Source organism: Indicator indicator, chromosome 22, assembly GCF_027791375.1.
Source record: "Indicator indicator isolate 239-I01 chromosome 22, UM_Iind_1.1, whole genome shotgun sequence".
Lineage (NCBI taxonomy): Eukaryota > Metazoa > Chordata > Aves > Piciformes > Indicatoridae > Indicator > Indicator indicator.
The window spans coordinates 9,195,388-9,214,689 of NC_072031.1; the positions used below are offsets into that span (position 1 = coordinate 9,195,388).

Here is a 19,302-nt window from a genome sequence, read left to right on the forward strand (position 1 = left end):
CGCCACCCGGTGCCGCCGCTGCGCACAGCGATGGCGTCAGCTCCGCGCCGACCGGCCACAGTGCCCGCCGGGGGACAGCGCCCCCCTGCGGCCCGGCTGTCCCCGCCGGGGGAGTCGGCAGGCACCGGGCACCGAAATCTCCCCCCGCGCCCGTACGCTGCCGGCTCCCCCGGGGAAGCCGAGCCGTGGCGCCAGCCGGACTCGGGGCTCCTCCCGCGGCTAGTGTAGCTGCAAGCTGCCTTTGGAGGTGAAAAAGACCCAGAAAGCCACCCTTGGAAATGCAGATTCACCTCAGACTTCATACCTGCTGCGGGCGGGTTGAGTATCTGCCTCATGAGGAGAAGCTGACAGAGCTGGGGCTGGCTCGCCTGGAGGAGACTGAGGGAGGATCTCATTAATGGTTATCAGTATCTAAAGGGCGAATGTCAGGAGGACAGAGCCGGGCTCTTCTTGAGTGGCAGGCCAAAGGGCAGTAGGCACAGACTGGAAGGTTTGTGTGGATGTTCCATGCAAGTACAAGATAAAAATTCTTTGCATTGAGGCTGTCCAGAGAGGCTGTGGAGTCTCTGTGAAGGCGTTCAAGACCTGCCTGGACATGTTCCTGTGTGATTTCCTCTAGGTGATCCTGCTTTACGAGGCGGGTTGGACTAGATGATCCTTCCATCCCCAAGCGTTCTGTGATTTACCCAGGGCACAGGACTCTGAACTCTGTGTGCTCAGCTGTGGCCAAATTCACTCATTCGTAGCCCTCAATGGCTTCTCTTCCCTGGACTAAAGTTCCAGGATTAAAGTCTGGATTTGTGTTAATGATTCCAGGAGAAGAAATTTTAAAAAATTCAGAAAGTATCTATCAGTTACAAGCAAAACTGGATGTGGCATTTACATCTTCTCTGAAACTTTGTTCCCGCAAAGCCTTTGAGACTCACAGTTCCACACCAATTGTTAGACATTGTTAGACACCACCCAATTGTGGTGGGATCATTGACCACACAGAATTAAAATTCACTAAATCTTTGCAGGGCTGGAGCTGTGCAAAAGGCTCAAAGTTCTGGTGAATTATAGTGATAGTCTCTGGAGTTGGGTATGTCAGGTCATGTTTGAAACAGGAGGAAGAATTTCTAGAAGCAGCTGAGTGGTGCAGAGGAAATGCAATTAATCACTCAGAACTAGGATATTTCTGTGGTGAGAAGTGCTGGGGGCCTTGGAAATACCTATCCATGCTCTGGAAATCTGTTCTCTGCCCTACAAAAAAGTAACAGGGCTCTGGAAGTTACAGCTTTCTTTCTAGACTTGAAACCTGTTTGCCTATATGTTCCTGGCACACTCGGTGACTTTTACCACAAGCCATTGCTGTCATTTACTCTTTACATTGGTGCCTCCTCTGGGGCAATGTGATCTTCTGCTTAAGGAATCCCTTCAAGGCTGCTCCTCAGGGAGAATTTCATCTCATGCATTTCAAAGAGCTGTTTAAAATTTCACTACTGCACTCTGGATATAGGTCTCCCTTTACTGCTAGGCAGACAGCAGCTTTGTGTGGTTTGGGAAATCTCTTGAATCAGTTTCTTTCTGCTGCACTGAATTTTTCAGGGAGCTGGACATTTCCTCTGAGTATGCTGTTTATAAACAGACATGGGTAGAAACCTATGAGGGAGTACTGGCAAAAGTACAGGACCTATGTGCCAGGAAGGACCATACTGTTATGCTCACTGATCAGCACCCAGAGGACTGTTCTGGTCCAAAGATGTAGATGGACATTAGCAATCTTCCTGCTGACCTTAGAGCCATGGTTGGAGAATGGAAATACAGCAGGAGGTGTTTAGGGCACTGGCAAACAGGCTCTTATGCATCTTGATGTCCCAATTTAAGTTAGAGCTGCCACCTTCTCCCCAGCTTTTACAGGAGAGACTGGGGGTATGCACCAATGCCACAGCCATGCCCACAGTGATGCTGGTCTATGGCCTGGGTAGAAATGAGGGTGGCACACATTCCCTCCTGCTTCTCCCATGGGAGCAGAGCAGACAGTAGTGCTGCACCACATAACTGCTCTCTGATCATGAGGCAGAGCTCTTACAAAACTTCACAGTCACCAGGTGTTAACAAAGCTCATCCAGGCACCAGCTGCAGCATCTCAGGAATCAACACTCGTTGTCAGGGCTGAACTTCTGTGGTTGCCTAAGAACCCACAAGCTATATGCTGAGCAGTGCAGTCATGGAGCCTGTCACAAGACTATTGCTCCTGTGTTGCCACAGCATAATAGGTCTGGCTTGGCTGTAGCAAGGTCTTACGACTGTATTACTCCATGGGCTGGTGAATGGAAAGAGGGGAGGAAAAGGAAACAGAAGAGATATTGGACTCGCTTTCTACCTCTGCTCTGAGCTCTGTGGAAACCTATCAGCTGCTCTCTCTGGGCTGGACGCAGCTGCCCCTTGTGTGAGTCCAAAGTACGTATAAGGAAGACAGCAGTCGGTCACTGGAGGTAGCAGCAGTGCAAGAGTGGACATGTGGCCAGGATTCTGAGATCTGTGGAAGGAGTCAAAGCTGTGACACATCCCAGCACTGAGAGGACTCCGCTTTGGTGCAGGGCAGAGGCAGTAAGTCAGCATTGACAGCCTTTACTCTCTACCCACTCGTTCTGGAGTGCTGACTTGGCTGCTCTCTGTCCACATTCCCTCTTCTCCCTGTCCCTTTATGTCTTCCTTTTGGCTGGGTTTCTCCCCTGTATTTCTCATATGCAGCATGCAGTCAGAGATCCAAAAAATGTCCCTTTGCTTCACTAAGTCACTGAATTTGATTCTACAGCTGGATAGTTATTAATTCCACAAGGAACCAGTAGTGTCTACATTATTTTGTAAATAAAGTACAGTTGACAATGCATGAAAATAATTACTTCAGAGTTTTCAGATCTCCTGGTAAGTTTGCTCTTTTTGAGAAGTAAGGCTTTGCATTTTGGGTCCTTTTTCAGGGAGTCTTTGGATGTTTCCTCATCTCATAAAGCAACCCTTTTTGCTGACCAGGTATCAAATGATGTTTAAAAAGATGATACTTAGAATCTTTTCAGGGCTTTGCTACCTTTGTTTCATTGCTGGCAACCAATATATCTCCAGTGCTGATAAACCAGAAAAGCTGTAAGTACCTAGTGACACTGTGGTCAGCCAGTAATTCATGCATGGTTGCTGGATTATCTATGCAACACCTTGGTCCAGAAGCTGTTGCTTCTATGTTGTCAGTCAGAAGCAGACATTGCATCTGGAGAAATCAGAGCTGAAGAGCTTGAATAGTATTCAGTGCCTCCCTGCTGTATAAGACAAGTGTGATCTGTGAGATTAGCAGAGCTCATAGTAAGGGAAGGAATGTGACCTACATGAAAGCTGCCACAGTGACAAGGCTGAGTTCTTCTGCTTGAATGCAGTGAGGAGCTCAGTTGCATGGTGGGCACTGGAAAACAGGGGCCAGGCAATGGCCAAACTGGAACTGTCCTCAGCAGTTACTCCAGTTAGCAGCTGGAATTGTTGTTCCATTGTGTGCCACTGTGCAGTAGTAAAAGCTGCTCTGAAACCACATGGCTAATACCAGTTTTGTAACTGTATCCCTGTAGCATTGCTTGGAGAGATAATCAGCAACAAATAACCTTGAGGAGACTATTATGGCTCTTGCTGCTGTGCATCTCTCATGGAAGATCCCAGGAGCTGTGTCCCTGTGGGCTCCTCTGAGATCTCTCCAGCTTTGCAGCCGGTGCTACCCAGTTCATGCCTCTTTCTGTTATGAAGCCATGACACAACAGTACAGGCCAGAGATACCAGAGTACTTCAACTTTGCAAGAGATGTGCTGGACAGATGGGCTGAAGTGGAAAAGGTAACAGTTACTTGGCTTTTCTGCTGCTGAAGTATCTAATGATGGTCATTAATGCTGGATATCTGACAAATCCAATAACCAAGACACTGGTGTTATGTTCATATTATAATTTGGTGATCATCTCATGCATTTTGAACCTTAGGCCACGTGATGTCTTGTCACTGAGTCCATATAGTTCTTTCCTTTATTCAGATTGAATGTGTGTAAACAGGTGCCTCGTAAAGGAGTCTGTGAACTGTGGCACTCTACATCAATTCCCCCACAGCTGTGGCATGCATCCCTACCTGCATGTCCTAGGTAAATCACTGACCTCTGCATGCTTCATTGCTTGCCTGTAAAATGAAAGAGTACAGTGTAGCATCAAATCTTACCCACCTATCCCAAATGTGGAATCTTTTGCATCAAGACCTTGGACTCTAAAAAACTGGCATAGCTCTGTTCAAGGAAAGGGAATACAAAACAACCCCAAACAAACAACAAAAAACCCCAAACCAAACAAACAACATGAAGAATGGGTCTATAACCAAACTAGCTAGGCTACCTAGGTCTGGTCTCTGTGGCTGTAGGACTGATTTAGCAGGCTCAGGCTGTTCATGGTGAAGGGCTAAATGCAGTTCTGGCCAGCCTGTCAGCAAGAACAGAGCAGAGGTATGACCTGTCTGACACAATTGCTCCTCTTGCAGGAAAATTTTGGCAGGCTGCAAACAGAGCAAGGAACAGCCTCTGAAACTTTGCCCTCTGAAGCGCACAGATAAAATCTTTTCCCCTGAATATTAACCTCAGTGTTATTGTACCTTCAGATGGATAATAAGGTGTCACACTCTTGCTGCTCCAGTGAACGTTTTGCTTAGGAGATGATTTACTACACTGCTACTGCACATCATATGCATACATATCACATCACTTTACACAACAGTTGAGACATTGATTAAAGGTCACACTGTGTGGACCTTTGCTTTTGAAAGTTTGATTTAATTTTCAGAAGTACTAGACAGGCCCCTGTTCCAGGTGAAGTTGAAAATGAGCTTGGAGGGCTCAGGAGACTCTGAGGCACATCTCAGAGGTGCTCACATTCATCACCTGGCTTTGTTGGCATGACCTGAACCAAAAACATTATTTTTCCTCTGTGCTGTACTTACAGAGAGTAAGATGAAGAACTTGGGAAAGGAATACAAATGTAATGTCCTAAATGGCACATATAGACTGTTCTTTCTATGGGGGAGTTCTCTGCCTCATCTGGAATCCCTGGCTAATTTCTGTTGCGTCCCCAGGTTTCTCCAGCACTGAATAAGTGATGAATGCTTTCTTCCCCTCAGATTTAAGGTACAGTCAATGTGTTTCTAAAGTGAAGCCTTTTCCCTCTACCCTTCTGTAGGAGGGGAAAAAGTCTAAAAACCCTGCTCTATGGTGGGTAGATGGTGCTGGAGAAGAGGTGAGGTGGAGCTTTGAGGAACTGGGAGTGCTGTCCAGGAAGGTGGCAAACGTGCTCTCTGGTGCCTGTGGCTTACAGCGGGGAGACAGAGTGGTTCTGATTCTGCCCCGGATCCCGGAGTGGTGGCTGGTGAATGTGGCTTGCATGAGAACAGGTTAGTAAAAGCAGAGTGATGCTCTGTAGGTACAGAAACTGTGACTTAATTCCTTGCTGCACCTTGATCACCCAGAACTACCAACATGACACTGAGGATGAACCAGTGTTCATGCTGATCAAAACCACTCTTCATGCCAAGCTTTTCCTTCATGGCACTTTTATGACTTCTGCACATGTTCCAGGTGTTAAGGAAACCCTGTGAGTCTGTGTGCCTCTGCCATTCTTCTCTTCACAGCAACTGTGACACATTGCAAATGCATCCTCTTGCTAACTTGCAGTGAAATTAGCCCACTTAAAATGTTTCACATGTTCCCTGAGTGATCTGGTATTCAGCTTCCAACTGTCTTGGGACCTCACAAACACTAGCAGCAAACCTGTGAGACAACAGCCAGAAGAAAGGTTGAGAGAGATGGCAAGTTCCAGAAGCAGTGTTTTCAGAACAAGGGAAGTTATTCTGTTGATTTCTTTTACTGTCCCATGCTCAATGTGTTATTTGCTAACTTGTGCTAATTCCCACATAGCATTTAATCCACCCAAGAAATCAGTCTCTTTACATGTGTAGGGGCAAGTCCTGCTTTTAGTACAGCTCTTTCCTCCACAAAAGAGCAAAGTAAGCTGAAGTCTGCTTGTAGATACAGGTGTTATTCTGAAGTGTTGAGATGGTTTTTCCATTCTGCTTCCTTCCATTTAGGAACTGTCTTGATTCCTGGCACACAGCAGTTGACAGCGAAGGACATTCTTCACCGACTACAGAAATCCAAGGCAAAGTGTATCATCACTGATGATTCTGTGGCACCAGCTGTAGATTCTGTTGGGGCTGAATGCCAGTCTCTGAAATTCAGGTTGCTTGTGTCAGAGGGCCACAGAGAAGGATGGCTGAACTTTAAGGATCTCTTGAGGTGAGTAAATAACACTGTGAAAGCACCACAGCAATAACGAAAGCAAAGCACAGCTGCTGGTTTTGAATAGGAAATGTTGGCACACACTAATATATTTTTCACCCTTTTAGGACTGCAGTGTGGAAAAATATCAATGTTTATGACAGCTTTGATTGCTGCAGTTGTTTTGGTTAAATGTTTTCCAAAATGTGTCAGTCACACTTGCAAATCACTTTATTCATCACTCTGCTTATTTTAAGAAATGCTCCTTCTGATCACCAGTGTGTGACCACGAAGTATCAAGATCCCATGGCTATCTTCTTCACCAGTGGAACAACAGGATCTCCAAAAATGGTTGAACATTCCCACAGCAGCTATGGTATTGGCCTCACAGTAAGTGGAAGGTACAGATACCACTTTAAACCAGACCTATTTACAGTTTGAGTCCAGCTGCCTTGGTTTCTAGAGAATGGAGTGATCATACAGTCACTAAGTTCTTTTAGAATCATAGATTCATTGAACTGTTTGGGTTGGAAAAGACCTCCAAGATCATCCAGTCCAACCATCAACCCAACACTGCCATCACCACTAAACTATGTCCCCAAGTGCAATGTCCAGACATTTCTTAAATACCTCCAGGGATGGGGACTTCACCACCTCCCTGGGCAGCCTGCTCCAATCCCTGACTACTCTTGCAGCAAAGGCATTTTTCCTCATCTCCAACCTAAATCCACCCTGGCACAACTTGAGGCCATTTCTTCTCATTCTATCACCTGATAGTAGAGAGAAGAAAACCAATCCCCACCTCACTACAATCTTCTCTCAGGGAGTTGTAGAGAGCAATGAGTTCTCCCCTCAGCCTCCTCAGACTAAACAACATTGAACATTTCTTTTAACTTTTGGTACATTTGTCATTGTGTATAGTTAATAGAATGCCCATGAACTGCACATCAGCACACATTTATGAAGTCTGTATCAAAAAAGGGAAAAAACCCCATGGGTCAGCCAAGGTTTCTGAATCCATCTGTGTCTGGATTAGGCACAATTCCCGCAGGAAGAAAATGCTGATAGTTGATAATCTTTAAATTTATAAAGCAGTGTTGTTTATAAGTTGATTTTGCAATGTATTTTGCTCTAACAGGCAAAGAATAACAAATGAGAAAATACCAAATTAAAAGTAGGTAAACAATGGAAAAAAATTCCTCGTCCCTAAAAAGTAGTTCAACAAAACCTCAGCAGTGCCATCCATATTCATACAACACTGTATTCTGAGGTGGTGTTTGCTTGTCTGTATAATTTTTCCTTAGAAAAATGCAACACCAATCTGTTTTGCTGACATCCTGCCTGTGCTGTGATTTACCCCTCCTCAGAAATTCAACTTCTTCTAACTGCCTTTTACCCAAGACAACCGGTGATGGATTTGCTTTACCGGCACATCCCTGGTTGATATTTTAATATTTGCCTTCTCTGGTTTATATTTTAATATTTGCCTTATTCATGCCAAACAGAGACTGTGAATTGTTTCCTTATTTTACCAGATACTGGCTGAACTTGACTTCTTCAGATATACTTTGGAATATATCAGACACAGGCTGGGCAAAGGCAGCTTGGAGCAGCGTTTTGTCACCGTGGATTCAAGGGACATGTGTGTTTGTACACAAGATGCCACACTTTGACCCACACATTGTCTTTGAGGTAAGTGAGGAGAGCCCAACAACAAGCAGCACTATTCTCTCTGGCTGCTTTTGCCCAGGTTTTCATTTCCTCTGATGCTGCACAGGGACAACACAGTTACAACTCGCACAGGGACAACACAGTTACAACTCACCAACCAGTAAGCAAACAGCTAGTTAAGTAGCGAGTGCTGCAAATGTTTATCCCAAACAAGAGCATATTTGATATTCACAGAGTTTCATCATATAAAGTGCCCTGGATTTGACTGCACAAACCTGCAGGGAAGTACACAAGAAGTTGTTCTGGAATTTGTCGAGCACTTTGCTGTTGTTTTTCAAAGAAGTGACAGTAATAGGTTGATGTTTCAGTTCTGCCCCATGTAATTCAAAGTTAAGGAGTGTAGAGGCAGTGAGGTTGAATTTCTTTAACAAAAGGCACCAACTTTATATTCTCTTACATCCACACACAATTTCTCAACAGTTGAAAAAGACAACTGAGTTTCTCTTTGCATGGAATGACGTTATCACCTTATCCATGTTAATTGAGTGGCTGGAAATTGCTAGTTAGTGTTAGGGCACGTTGAAAACCACTGTCAGCTGGAACACCTACAGAGCATCTCAAAAAGCAGCCTTATGGTTTCACTTGTTTTCTACTTAACTGTAATTATGAAGAAATTCTGCAAGAGAAACTGTAAAACTTTCCAGAGGGGGAAAAAAAACCAAACCAAACCAAAAAAACCACAGCAACTTCAGTGTGTAGAACTAATTGTAAAATTAGGTAGGTTCTGTTTTGAAGATGAAACTAATTAAATGTAACTGCTGTGTGTTGGTGTTGGCAAGCATGGTGCTAACTGCTTTTAGGATACAACACTTCCTTTGTGTGTTTCACAAGCTGCATGCAGAGATCATTATATGGTTGCTTACAATGAAGATGACACCTCACAGGTTTCAGTACCTTGTCAGTATGTTTTATTTTTATTTATTCATCCTTTTTAATTTTTGAATTCTCTAGAGTCTGTCAAGATTTCCCATCACTGTTTTCTGTTCTCCTCCAACTGCCTATCGAATGCTTGTGCAACATAAAGTGTCCAGGTAAGCAAAAGGAAAGTAACTTTGCTGGTCCATTTAATCAGAATTCATCAGACCAAATGCTCATCTCACCTTGATTTTATTCCAAATTTACAATGGCATAACAGTAACACAGCTTATGGATTTCCCAACGTTTTGAATCTGAAGTACTAGGAACAAAGTCAGAATACAGGCTTAGGCACAGCTTAACTATCTCAGATTTCATAATTTACATTCAACTTGCATAAGACTTTAAAGCAGTTTAGCTGAGGGTGTAAGAGGATAGACATGGTATCACGACTGACATTATCCTCAGAAGTGATGTTATAATCACAGAACCCCAGTTTGTTTTTGCACTTGTTCCTGCAGTACTATAGCTACAAGATGTGTGTCAGGATGGCTTGGTGAAATGTATGAAACACTCCTTGGCCTCATTTAACTCTTCTGTGAGTTTTTCCTCTCATTAGTGGTGAACTTTATTACTTCTTTTCAGTTTAGACGCCAGTCAGATTCTAAGGGTGGAAACAGCATATTGATCATTAGATTTTTCCAAAAGAATGCAGAAGTAAACCAGCAGAATTTTTTTCCTTTGCTTTGTTTGTTGGCTCTGTGTTTTGTTTTTCCCAGATTTGGTTTTGTTTAACACTCCATAATTCAGACATAATGAACTCAGTAAAAATGTTGGGTTTATATAGAAAGGACCCCACAATAGAGGAACACAGAAGTGGGATGTAGATGATGCCAATGTTCTGTTTTCTCTTTCTCACTAAGCTATCACTTCAAAGGCCTGCGGCACTGTGTGAGTGCAGGGGAGCCAATCAACCCTGACGTGATGGAAGAGTGGAAAGCGCAGACTGGGCTGGACATTCACGAAGGCTATGGACAGACAGAAACAGTATGTGCTGCTTTGCAGCTGTAAATATGTATGCTTTATGGATACAGCAATAAATTCCTTTCAGGTTGCCAAGAAAAAATGATTAAAATGATTTTACACAGTTGGGACTTCAGGGGAAAAGTCAGCTGCAGTAAGCAACAGTGGAAAAAAACATTAGGTTTTGTAGTTACAGGACATTCTTAACAGCTTCACTCAAAATCCAAGGACTGGTTTTTATCCCTGTGGGCTTTGGATTGGGAACTAACACAAGAGAAGTATATTTCTCACTACTGCATTCCAAATTCTGCTTCTATCTTTAGAGCACTCACTAACATTATTTGGAGCTGTGGGCATGAGTCTGAGGGCATAGTTTCTCTCTAGAAGTTTCATCATTGGATATAAGATCATAACAAAGACAATTAATATTCCTTACATCAATACACAATATTAGCTGAGTATTTTTAAACCTATAGAGTGAATATACAAGGCACAGTTTAACTAAAGAAAAAAACTAAAATACAACACCACTTGTTACAGGTGCTGGTCTGTGGAAATTTTAAGGGAATGAAAATCAAACCTGGCTCTATGGGAAAGCCATCTCCAGAGTATGATGTGAAGGTATGGTACCTCTGGTGACTCAGTCTCTCTCTCTTGCCTAATCACTTTCCATTAAAGAAGTCTGAAAGCTCCAATGCAGCTGTACCATGCACACTCAGCAGTGAATGAAAGAGTGAAGAAATGCAGGTTACTGCTCTACTCTGAGCATGCAGAACAAACCACTGGACTTCCCTGCTGTACCATCTCCACCAATGGAGATGACAAACCAGTACTAACTGTCAGATATGAAACTTGCAGGCAGTGCTAGAAATTAAATTGCTGAGTCAAGGATGAGTGGGGTTGAATATTGTTTCCTGGTGATAACAAAGCTACAGAAGCAGGTTCTAGCACCACATCAATTTGCAATGTGGATTAACGTTTTTAGTATCTTTCAGTTCTCCTACCCCATCACTCAGGATCCTCCCTGAGGTCTTACTAACTCCATCACATGTTTGCACAGTGCTTAGCATTCCTCAGATAAATGACATAGTGCAAAGTACAGTGGATTAGTAACAATGACACTTCAGTTGTCAGAGTAAGACCCTCTACTGCTCCAAATAATTTCCCTGTGGGGAAAAAAAAAAAAAGCCAACTTTATATATTTTAAATGCACACCAAGATTTTTGTCATCTTAGCACCGTTTAATTTGACTGCAAAATAAAACTGTGTTTTATTTTTAGATTATAGATGAAAACAGTAACATTCTGCCTCCTGGAAAAGAAGGAGATATTGCCATCAGAGTAAAACCTACCAGACCACTTTTTCTTTTCACTTGCTATGCTGTAAGAATATTTCTACGTTTAAAGTAGATAGCCTGTTAAATCTCTGTCACAAGGAACCTTATGCCCCATTTAATTTACTTTGCTTTGCTTACCAATCTGAAAACCCAGGGGGAGGAAGGAGGGATTTCCATTTCTTCCTGCAGATGCTTAGGTTTGTATCTTAGTAATGGGGAATTAATAATTCTGTTATTAACATCCCTCATGAATCAGATGCATACAACCACAGAAGAAAAAGCTGTAATTTTGTGATGTTTTGACTACCATCAATTGTATACCAAATGTCAGAATGCAATGTCATGTATTTTTAAGGGAGCTTAATATTTCCTAGGATGATCCAGAAAAAACAGAGGCAACAATACGTGGGGATTTTTATGTGACTGGAGACAGGGGGATTATGGACGAGGATGGATACTTCTGGTTTGTTGGAAGAGCTGATGATGTCATTAATTCTGCTGGGTAAAACTGAAGAATGATTAGCAGTAAATCATTAAACTTGACGATTCAGATGGGAAGTTCTGTTTATGTGTTATCAAATACAACTAAAAGCCCTTTCCTCCATTTTAAAGATATCGTATTGGACCTTTTGAGGTAGAAAGTGCCCTAGTAGAGCATCCTGCAGTGGTGGAGTCAGCTGTTGTCAGCAGTCCAGACCCCATCAGAGGAGAGGTAAACTATGTATTTCTTAGTAGCTTTGTGCATACTAGAGCTAATATAAAACAATTTCCAAGGGATTTATCTGTCCAGGGTTGGTTTATTTTTGTGGTTTTGGGTTTTTGTTAGTTTGGGGTTTTCGTGTTGAGTGTGGTTGGTTTTGTCTGTGGTTTTTGGTGGTGGTGGGTTTTTTGTTTGTTTTCTTAAATTACAACTAAAAAAAAAAAATAAAAAATCCAAGCTGGCATTTCTACTCTGTCAGACTGAGGAATCCACCCAGGACAAAACTGACCAAGGCAATTGTCCCAAATCCAGTATACCAAAAGTACCATTTGAAGCTTTCTCTGTCATTCAAATAATTAGTTTTCAGTCTTTAATGCATGTAACAAACTGCCTGCACAGTCCAGACTCAGTAAGCACACAGAGGCTTCAGCAAAGCTTTTCGTACCTGCTCTGTACATTACCCTGCAAGTTTTCAGCAAGTATTTGGTTAAAGTTTCAGATGTTATTATTGTGTAATACAGTTTCATTGGCATTTAAAACCACTGCTGCCATAACTCCTTTAGGTGGTGAAAGCCTTTGTTGTTTTGACATCTGACTATGCTTCAGAAGATCCAGAAAAAATGATGAAAGAGCTGCAAGACCACGTTAAGAAAGTTACTGCTCCGTACAAGTATCCTAGGAAGGTGAGTGCTCACATACCCAGATCATTTTCACTGCCATAAGACAGGGGATGTTAACTTCTGTGTGCTGCTGAGGTTAAGAGAAAGTAAAAATGTAGGTAAACTCTGATTTTGTGTTGCCATTTCCTCCTGTTCCCAATAGATGGAGTTTGTTCAGCAGTTGCCAAAAACTGTTAGTGGGAAGATCAGAAGAAATGAGCTGCGCCAGAAGGAGTGGAGGAAAGATTAGAAGCACTTCTTGCATTTTAACAGGAATTCTTCCCAAGTAAGGTATTGAAGATTTACTTGGGAACAGAGAGTAAGACATTATACCACATCCTTCTTAGTTTAGGTTTGAATAAATTCTTAGCCAGGTCCCAGATCTGGCTGTCCCAGGTGCTACACTAACAGCTGTATCAGTACAGCAGGCAAACACATACACATCAGATGAGGAGCTCATGTAGGCAAGAGAGCAACAGGTGATCCGTGTTAAATAAAGTATTTAATGAACTGTCACCAGCATTTTGTCTTTATTACTTAATTTTAAAAGGATACAAAACCCAGCAAGTTTAAAAGAATGCTTTTGCTTCAAAAATCACTTTTGAGAAGGGTGACAACTTCTGCCTCACATTTTTAAAAGGTATAATCATTGCAAGTATATTTAGAAAAAAAAGTGTAGATAAAATCTGTACCATTAAAATGTTAAGGACTAGACCAGTACAGAATTTAAAATCTATAGTAAAGCAGATTTGTAGCAACTTTAATTTTAGCACTTACACTTCAGTCTGTTCTCTTGCACTTCCTTGATCACCTACTTTATGATACGTTGGCATTTTGGGATTCTTGAGCCATTCCCATTTCTATGTTAACCAAGCTGTGTCCCATTCTCAGAACATCATTTGACTGTCCTGGCTATATTATGCATGGTCAATTTACTGAGATTAAGGTTCAGACAAAAATTATTACCAGTTTTCAAGTTCTCATAGAGGGTCGAAGAGGCAAATATTTTCTGTTGGAAGAGTTTCCTGAATTATTAGTACAAGTTCCAAGAGGGGTCACAGCATCTGCATTCATGCTCGGACTATTAGATTTTTCTTTCAGAAGTGCATCTTCCCACTTGAAGTATCCACAACCTTTCTTCTTACCTTCGTGCTTGCCAACAGGACAACAAAAAAAGGCTTTGCCATGATTTGGACCAGCATTTGACACATGGAGCTTTTTAGTTCTTCGACCACAGTTACACAGAGGGGGAGTTGGTTTGCCATTTTTCACAGCTCTTACAGACTGAACTGAATTGACCATGGAGTTCAGAATGGCAGGAGATACTTGGGGCAAATTTGAACTTCTTAAAGGTAAGGAATGGTCAGAAGATGCCCTTTTCTCTTCATATATAGCAAAAGACTGTTTCTTTGCTGGTGGGAAGGCTTTTGGACTAGTTGCCTTTCTTTTAGGGACCTCTGCTGGACTGGAATAAGTTCCAGCTGATGCTGATGGTGCTGAAATACCATTTACCTTTTCAGGTGGTAACTTAAAAGCTGAAAACATTGAGGTCTGCCTTTGTACTGCTCCTACATTATAGATAGTAGTATCAGGACTTTTGTAAACAATAGATTTCAGAGGTTCCACAGGTACTATGGAGTTATCCAAACTCTGATTTTCTGAACTCAGCACAGCCAATTGTTTTGAAATCGCTTTCTCTTCAAAAGCTGTTAAAATATCTCTACTTGAGTCATCTTTGAATGGAATACAGTCTGAATTTTGTTCATACTGAGATTCTGGTATTAAAGCAACATCTTCCCAGTCACTCAGCAGAGATAAGCAGTCAGAACTAGTACTGATATCTTCGTTAGAGATATTAACTGAGGAGAGGGTTGTGGAGACGAGCACTAGTCCTGACCTGGGTACCGGAGCGTTATATCCAGCTGTACTCAGAGGCTGGTGATTGCTTAATCCTTGCCAAATGCCTGCTGACAGAGTATGGGGAGATTGCTGTGCCTGCTCAAGAGGAACAGGAAATCTGTCAGTAGATGCTGTTGAAGAGCTGTGGGATTGAGCATATAACTCAGCCCTTGAGCTGCTGGTAGGTACAACACGGACATCTGCAGATGAATTGGTGCAAGCGGTCTGATGATGTTTTTCGGTTTGTACGTTAGAATTTATCTTAATTCCAGCAACACTGTTCTGGTTTTTCTCAGCCAGAGAGCTTGTTGCACAAGCTCCATCTCTAGATGTTTCAGGTCTGCTGTTTCTTCCCAGTGCAGTCTTGTCAGAGAAGTTTATAGTCGGTGTTCTGGAAACTGTATTATTCTTCAGATGTGCCTAGGGACCCCGTAAACAAAAAGAGATTTTGGAAAGTGAATACCCAGAAGTTCCAGGAATCAATGCACAAAATTAGTAAGTGTATGAGTCTAGGGATGTTCTGTTCAATTCACAGCCAAAATACTGTGTGTGTTATTTGAATTGCTCACCTTTCATCTGTTTTCCAGGCTACAAAGCAAGTGGGAAGGAAGATACAAAGTAGTTACTAACCTTATCCAGAGATTTAGTAACCTTCAGCACACATCCATCACAAATCAGCCTCCAAGCAAGCCGCGCAGTATTCCGGGAATCATCCAACCCTTCAGAAGTATGGTTACATTAGTGTCTTAGCTTTAAACTACTAATAGGAACTACTTTAAACTACTCATAGGAAAGCCTTACAAAAAATGGAAGGGATTTACAGAAATCTGGCACATAATTTTCTAGTTCAAAAAAGGGAAGTGGAAGTCAAAAAATTCCAAGAAGTTCCCTGTGATGAAACCTCTGAAGGACTGAACATATATATACAACAAGTTTGTTTTTTTCCAAAGCTATCAGGTAAAATCAAGTTTCCATATCCTTCCTTTGCCTCTTTTGCACCCAGAAATTCAGAAATTGTGTACTCAGTAGCACTAGGAGAGATTACATTGCTTTACAGAAGTAAAGCATGAGGTCAGTGAGAAGTCTCTGATCTTTGAAGCATATGGCCTTACTTGTTTCCACGTGTCTGTTGGACTGAACATTTCATAACCTGAAACAGCAGTTACTCTTCAGGGGAATGACTAGCTGTTACTAGCTGCTTTGGTTTAGCTAACTCAAACTAAGTAGTAGCTATTTAGCTTTATAAAAAACATAAATACTAAAATGAGGATCACCATGTCGTGCTTACCAGAATGCTCCCGTCCTTCAAAAGCTATCCCCAAATCCTGCAAAGCACCATTTAGCCCTTTTGGCTGCCTGTTATAGAAGGCCTAAGGAAAAAAAAAAAAAACCAAAAAAAAAAAGCAAGTGCTTCATGTAAAGCATTTCAAAACCTCTTCTTAGTGAGGTGAAAACCATTTCAGAAATACCACCTCATGAGTAGTAAATCTCCCAAGGCACTTGTGCAGGTCAGGCATCTTCATTGTACAGGCAGGATGAATAAGAGCATAAGTGACTTACCCTGTAGCAAACTGGAAAGAACCACCAATCCTCTCTGTCTTAGCTCTAGAGTCAGGTATTTGCACTTTATGGCTTACATTGATAAAGGCCTTAACAGCACAGCACTGAAGAGTACAACTATAAATAACATCCTGAGATGTTTAAATTGTTGCATATTGCAAAGGCATGGGCATTAACATATTTGGCATAGGGATAAATTCTTTCTAAATGAGAAGTGAGTATTGCTACTCACTCCCAGGATCTCACTAGATCACAAGTAAAGAGGAAAAATCATATTATTGATCTTTGGAGACCTAATCCTGCTACCTAGGTTAAGTGACTAGGCTCTGAGTGTTGGGACAGGTAGACTCCTGGATAACCCTTTGAAAGCTTCCTTGACTACACAGGGGTACACTTAGGGGTGCTGTTAGCCCCCAAGTTGGAACTCTGTGGCAATGTAGACTGTGTAGTGAACATGCATTCATTTTTTCAGTATTATGCATGCTAGTCAGAATAGACATTCTGGCCAGATCTCTACCTTTAAAGAGATGGTGACTATTTTCTATGCAGCAATATGAGCACAAAAAAGGAGGGAAGTTAGGAAGCAAGCAGAGCAAAATAGGTCAGGAAAGGCAGAACAGCTCAAAAAAAATCACCTAGGACTGTCATTCAGTTGTCTAAAAATAGTATCAAGTTGTTTTCCTGCCATTAAGATTTCTATTAAAATACACACAGTTCTAGGGCATGCAGTTTGTTAGGGAGTGAAAACAGCAGGGGAAGAAAACAAATGGGTTCCTCTAGTCACTGGAACACATGATATTGGCTCAGATAGAATTAGCCTTTGAGATATGGGTATAAATGATTCACAGTCTCTCCATCTTCTTACCCTGTACGTTGCTTTGAGATCAATCCAGGAATTGAAAATGTCAGGTTTTCGCAGCTGCTTCCTTTTACATTCATACTGCAAACACACACCCAGGTCCCAGTCTGCACAGGAAACAAAACAAAACACAAATACTCCTAGAAGTGTAGACAATCTCACTAGCACCACCAAATGTTTTTTTTTTTAATATGTGGAATGGTGCAGAAAAAGCAAATAAAAATTATATTTACCCGTCCAAGTTACAAAGGTACATGCTTTTGCTTCAGAGTTAGAATGACTTAGAGCATCTGTACCGAATAGGATTTTCTTCTCCTTTTGTATCTTTTCAATCCATTTCAAAAACTGTGATAAGCAAATGTTTAGAGGGAGCCCCTCATCAACCTGATCCTTTATAAAACAGAGAAGAAGCGTGCATGTGTTAGTATGCACCGACATTCATTTACAATTTAATTATTTTTAGAGCTTTAAAAGCCACCAAATAAAACAGCAAACAGCAATTACAGTAGTGTAAAATAACGCTAAGTGGCAGTATCACCTGTGTAATGCCTGTTAGTTCTGTACAAAATTCAGACAGAATGGGATGCTCCTGTGGCTGGACATAGGTGTGGAATTCAGATTCAATGTCTCCTGTTGAAGTGTTTAACAGGACTGCTGGAAATTCAACTGTGCAAAAAAAAAAATGAGAGAGAGAACGGGGCAAACAAACAAACGGAAAAACAAACGACGAAACCAGAAGGGTTAGAGCTGGTCGCAAAAATTATGTCCCCCACTTTAAACAGAGATTGAAATATAAGGGATTAGACGGGAAATGACGTAACGAAGACACGACGTTCAAAGCCGTCTCCTACGCACGCCAGCAGCACGGCCAACACCCTCCCCGCCTCTGCCCCCGCAGCCGGGATGGTGTCGTTCGGTGTCCGGCCGCCCCAGCACCTTGCACTCACTGATCTCGGGGCTGCGCCGCCCCGCGTCCCGCCAGCACGTGGCCTCGAAGTCCAGCACGATGAGGAAACCGAAGCGTTGCTCCGCCGCCGCCTGCGTACGGCTCCGCGCCCGCACACTGCTCCGAGCCAGCCCCAGCTGCCTGCGGACCGCAGAGGCGCCGGCATCGCCTCAGCACCCCAGCGCTGAGCGGCCAGTCCTCCCCTGCCCCTCCTGGGACGAGCGGACGCCCCAGTCTCCGTCAGCACCCCGGTCCCCCTCAGGGCCCCGCCCGCCTGGATGCCACCACCCCATTTCCGTTCCCTGCGGGGGTCTCGGTGGGAAAGATCTCCCAGCCCAGCGGCCCATACCTGGCCAGACGCTTGGTAGCCATCTCCACCCTCAGCCCCGCACAGGCGGATAGCGGCCATCCCTGAGGGGACTCGGCGCCACAGCGGCCATTTGAAACCTCCCGCCGGAGGCAGTGGGCCCGCCCCAATCCGTGCTGTCGGCGGATCGGCTGCTCTGGTCTTGGTCGCCGGCAAGCTCAGGTAGCCGCGTGCCGATGCGGCGTGCTTCCCGCTGCAGAGTCCGGCGTGGCTGAGGTGGGATCCGCGGCCCATGTTCCGCTTTGGAAGACTGGGGGAGGGAGAGGGCGGCAGGGGATCGGTCCCACGGCGTCAGGGGTGCGGGCGCTCCCCGCTACCGGTGCTGTCCCGGCGGTGGGGCAGGCGCTGGGGTCTGGCCCGGGTAGGCCGGGGCTGACACTGCCGGGCTGTTGCCCCTCTGTGAGCGGCCGCGCCCCCCTGAACCTACTGTGCCTTCGTCTAGGTCATGGCAAAGGCTGTCAGCGTTAATGGGTACAAAAGGCCCGCCGGAGCCGGGGAGAACGTGGGGGAACAGCAGACGGCGCGAAAGAGAAGGAGGGTGGATGGCGGCGACCAGGGCCCTGAGGTGAGCAGCGTGCTGGCCATAGGGGTATTGGGCAAACGCCGCGGGGCTGGGGCTGTGCAGTATCTCTCTAGCAGCCCCGTTTGGTGGATTTATTGCATCACGCCTAAAGATAATGGCTTCGTTTTTGCGTCAAGAAATGTGTAAATGAACTCATTTGGAGTGTTAGGCATTTGCATTTAAGGAATTTTTTTAACAAATACTCTAATATTTTTCATAAATCAAGTGGATTTTGAAAGGAGGATTGTGTCTGCTTGTGGGGATTGAAGAAAAAGAGTTAATCACTTTTGATTTTCAGGGGTCCATGCCCTTAATATGCTCCATCTGTTCAGGTTACATCTTACATAGTTGCCGCTACAGGACAAGAGCAAGCATGTGAGATCAGTCCTAATTGCACTTGAGCAGAGAGTGGAATTCCTGTGGTTGGCAGGTGGCCTTTGTTTGGTGAAATGAAACAGCTGTTTGGTTGGTGTTTTGTTGCA

At 43.5% G+C, this 19,302-nt stretch overlaps 2 protein-coding genes across 2 annotated transcripts; one reads left to right on the forward strand and one right to left on the reverse strand.

Annotated features, from left to right (window-relative positions):
• The first annotated feature begins 30 nt into the window (after window positions 1–30).
• LOC128974645 (acyl-coenzyme A synthetase ACSM3, mitochondrial-like) lies at window positions 31–12,877 on the forward strand. Its single transcript, XM_054391319.1, has 15 exons — window positions 31–224; window positions 2,964–3,015; window positions 3,678–3,854; window positions 5,230–5,440; window positions 6,134–6,341; window positions 6,581–6,724; window positions 7,859–8,015; window positions 9,006–9,085; window positions 9,833–9,956; window positions 10,473–10,553; window positions 11,213–11,314; window positions 11,643–11,770; window positions 11,881–11,980; window positions 12,532–12,651; window positions 12,791–12,877. Exons 1-15 carry the CDS (start codon window positions 31–33, stop codon window positions 12,875–12,877), a joined length of 1,965 nt encoding a protein of 654 aa, XP_054247294.1.
• Window positions 12,878–13,599: 722 nt separating this feature from the next.
• ERI2 (ERI1 exoribonuclease family member 2) lies at window positions 13,600–18,263 on the reverse strand. The gene is made up of 8 exons (XM_054391239.1): window positions 18,241–18,263; window positions 17,893–18,032; window positions 17,484–17,611; window positions 17,179–17,335; window positions 16,952–17,052; window positions 15,815–15,896; window positions 15,157–15,245; window positions 13,600–14,946 (listed from the first exon to the last, which is right to left on the reverse strand). The coding sequence occupies exons 1-8, from the start codon at window positions 18,261–18,263 to the stop codon at window positions 13,600–13,602; spliced, it is 2,067 nt and encodes a 688-aa protein (XP_054247214.1).
• Window positions 18,264–19,302: the final 1,039 nt, after the last annotated feature.

Bases quoted from the DNA above. Each gene is read 5' to 3' on its own strand.
- LOC128974645 (XM_054391319.1), top strand. From the start codon at position 31: ATGGCGTCAGCTCCGCGCCGACCGGCCACAGTGCCCGCCGGGGGACAG. The intron at 6,725-7,858 runs GTACAGATACCA...TTATTTTACCAG, and splicing joins GGCCTCACAGTAAGTGGAAG to ATACTGGCTGAACTTGACTT. The intron at 11,315-11,642 runs GTAAGAATATTT...AATATTTCCTAG, and splicing joins TTCTTTTCACTTGCTATGCT to GATGATCCAGAAAAAACAGA.
- ERI2 (XM_054391239.1), bottom strand. From the start codon at position 18,263: ATGGCTACCAAGCGTCTGGCCAG. The intron at 18,033-18,240 runs GTATGGGCCGCT...TGCGGTCCGCAG, and splicing joins GCTACCAAGCGTCTGGCCAG to GCAGCTGGGGCTGGCTCGGA. The intron at 14,947-15,156 runs GTTAGTAACTAC...CGGGGTCCCTAG, and splicing joins TTACTAAATCTCTGGATAAG to GCACATCTGAAGAATAATAC.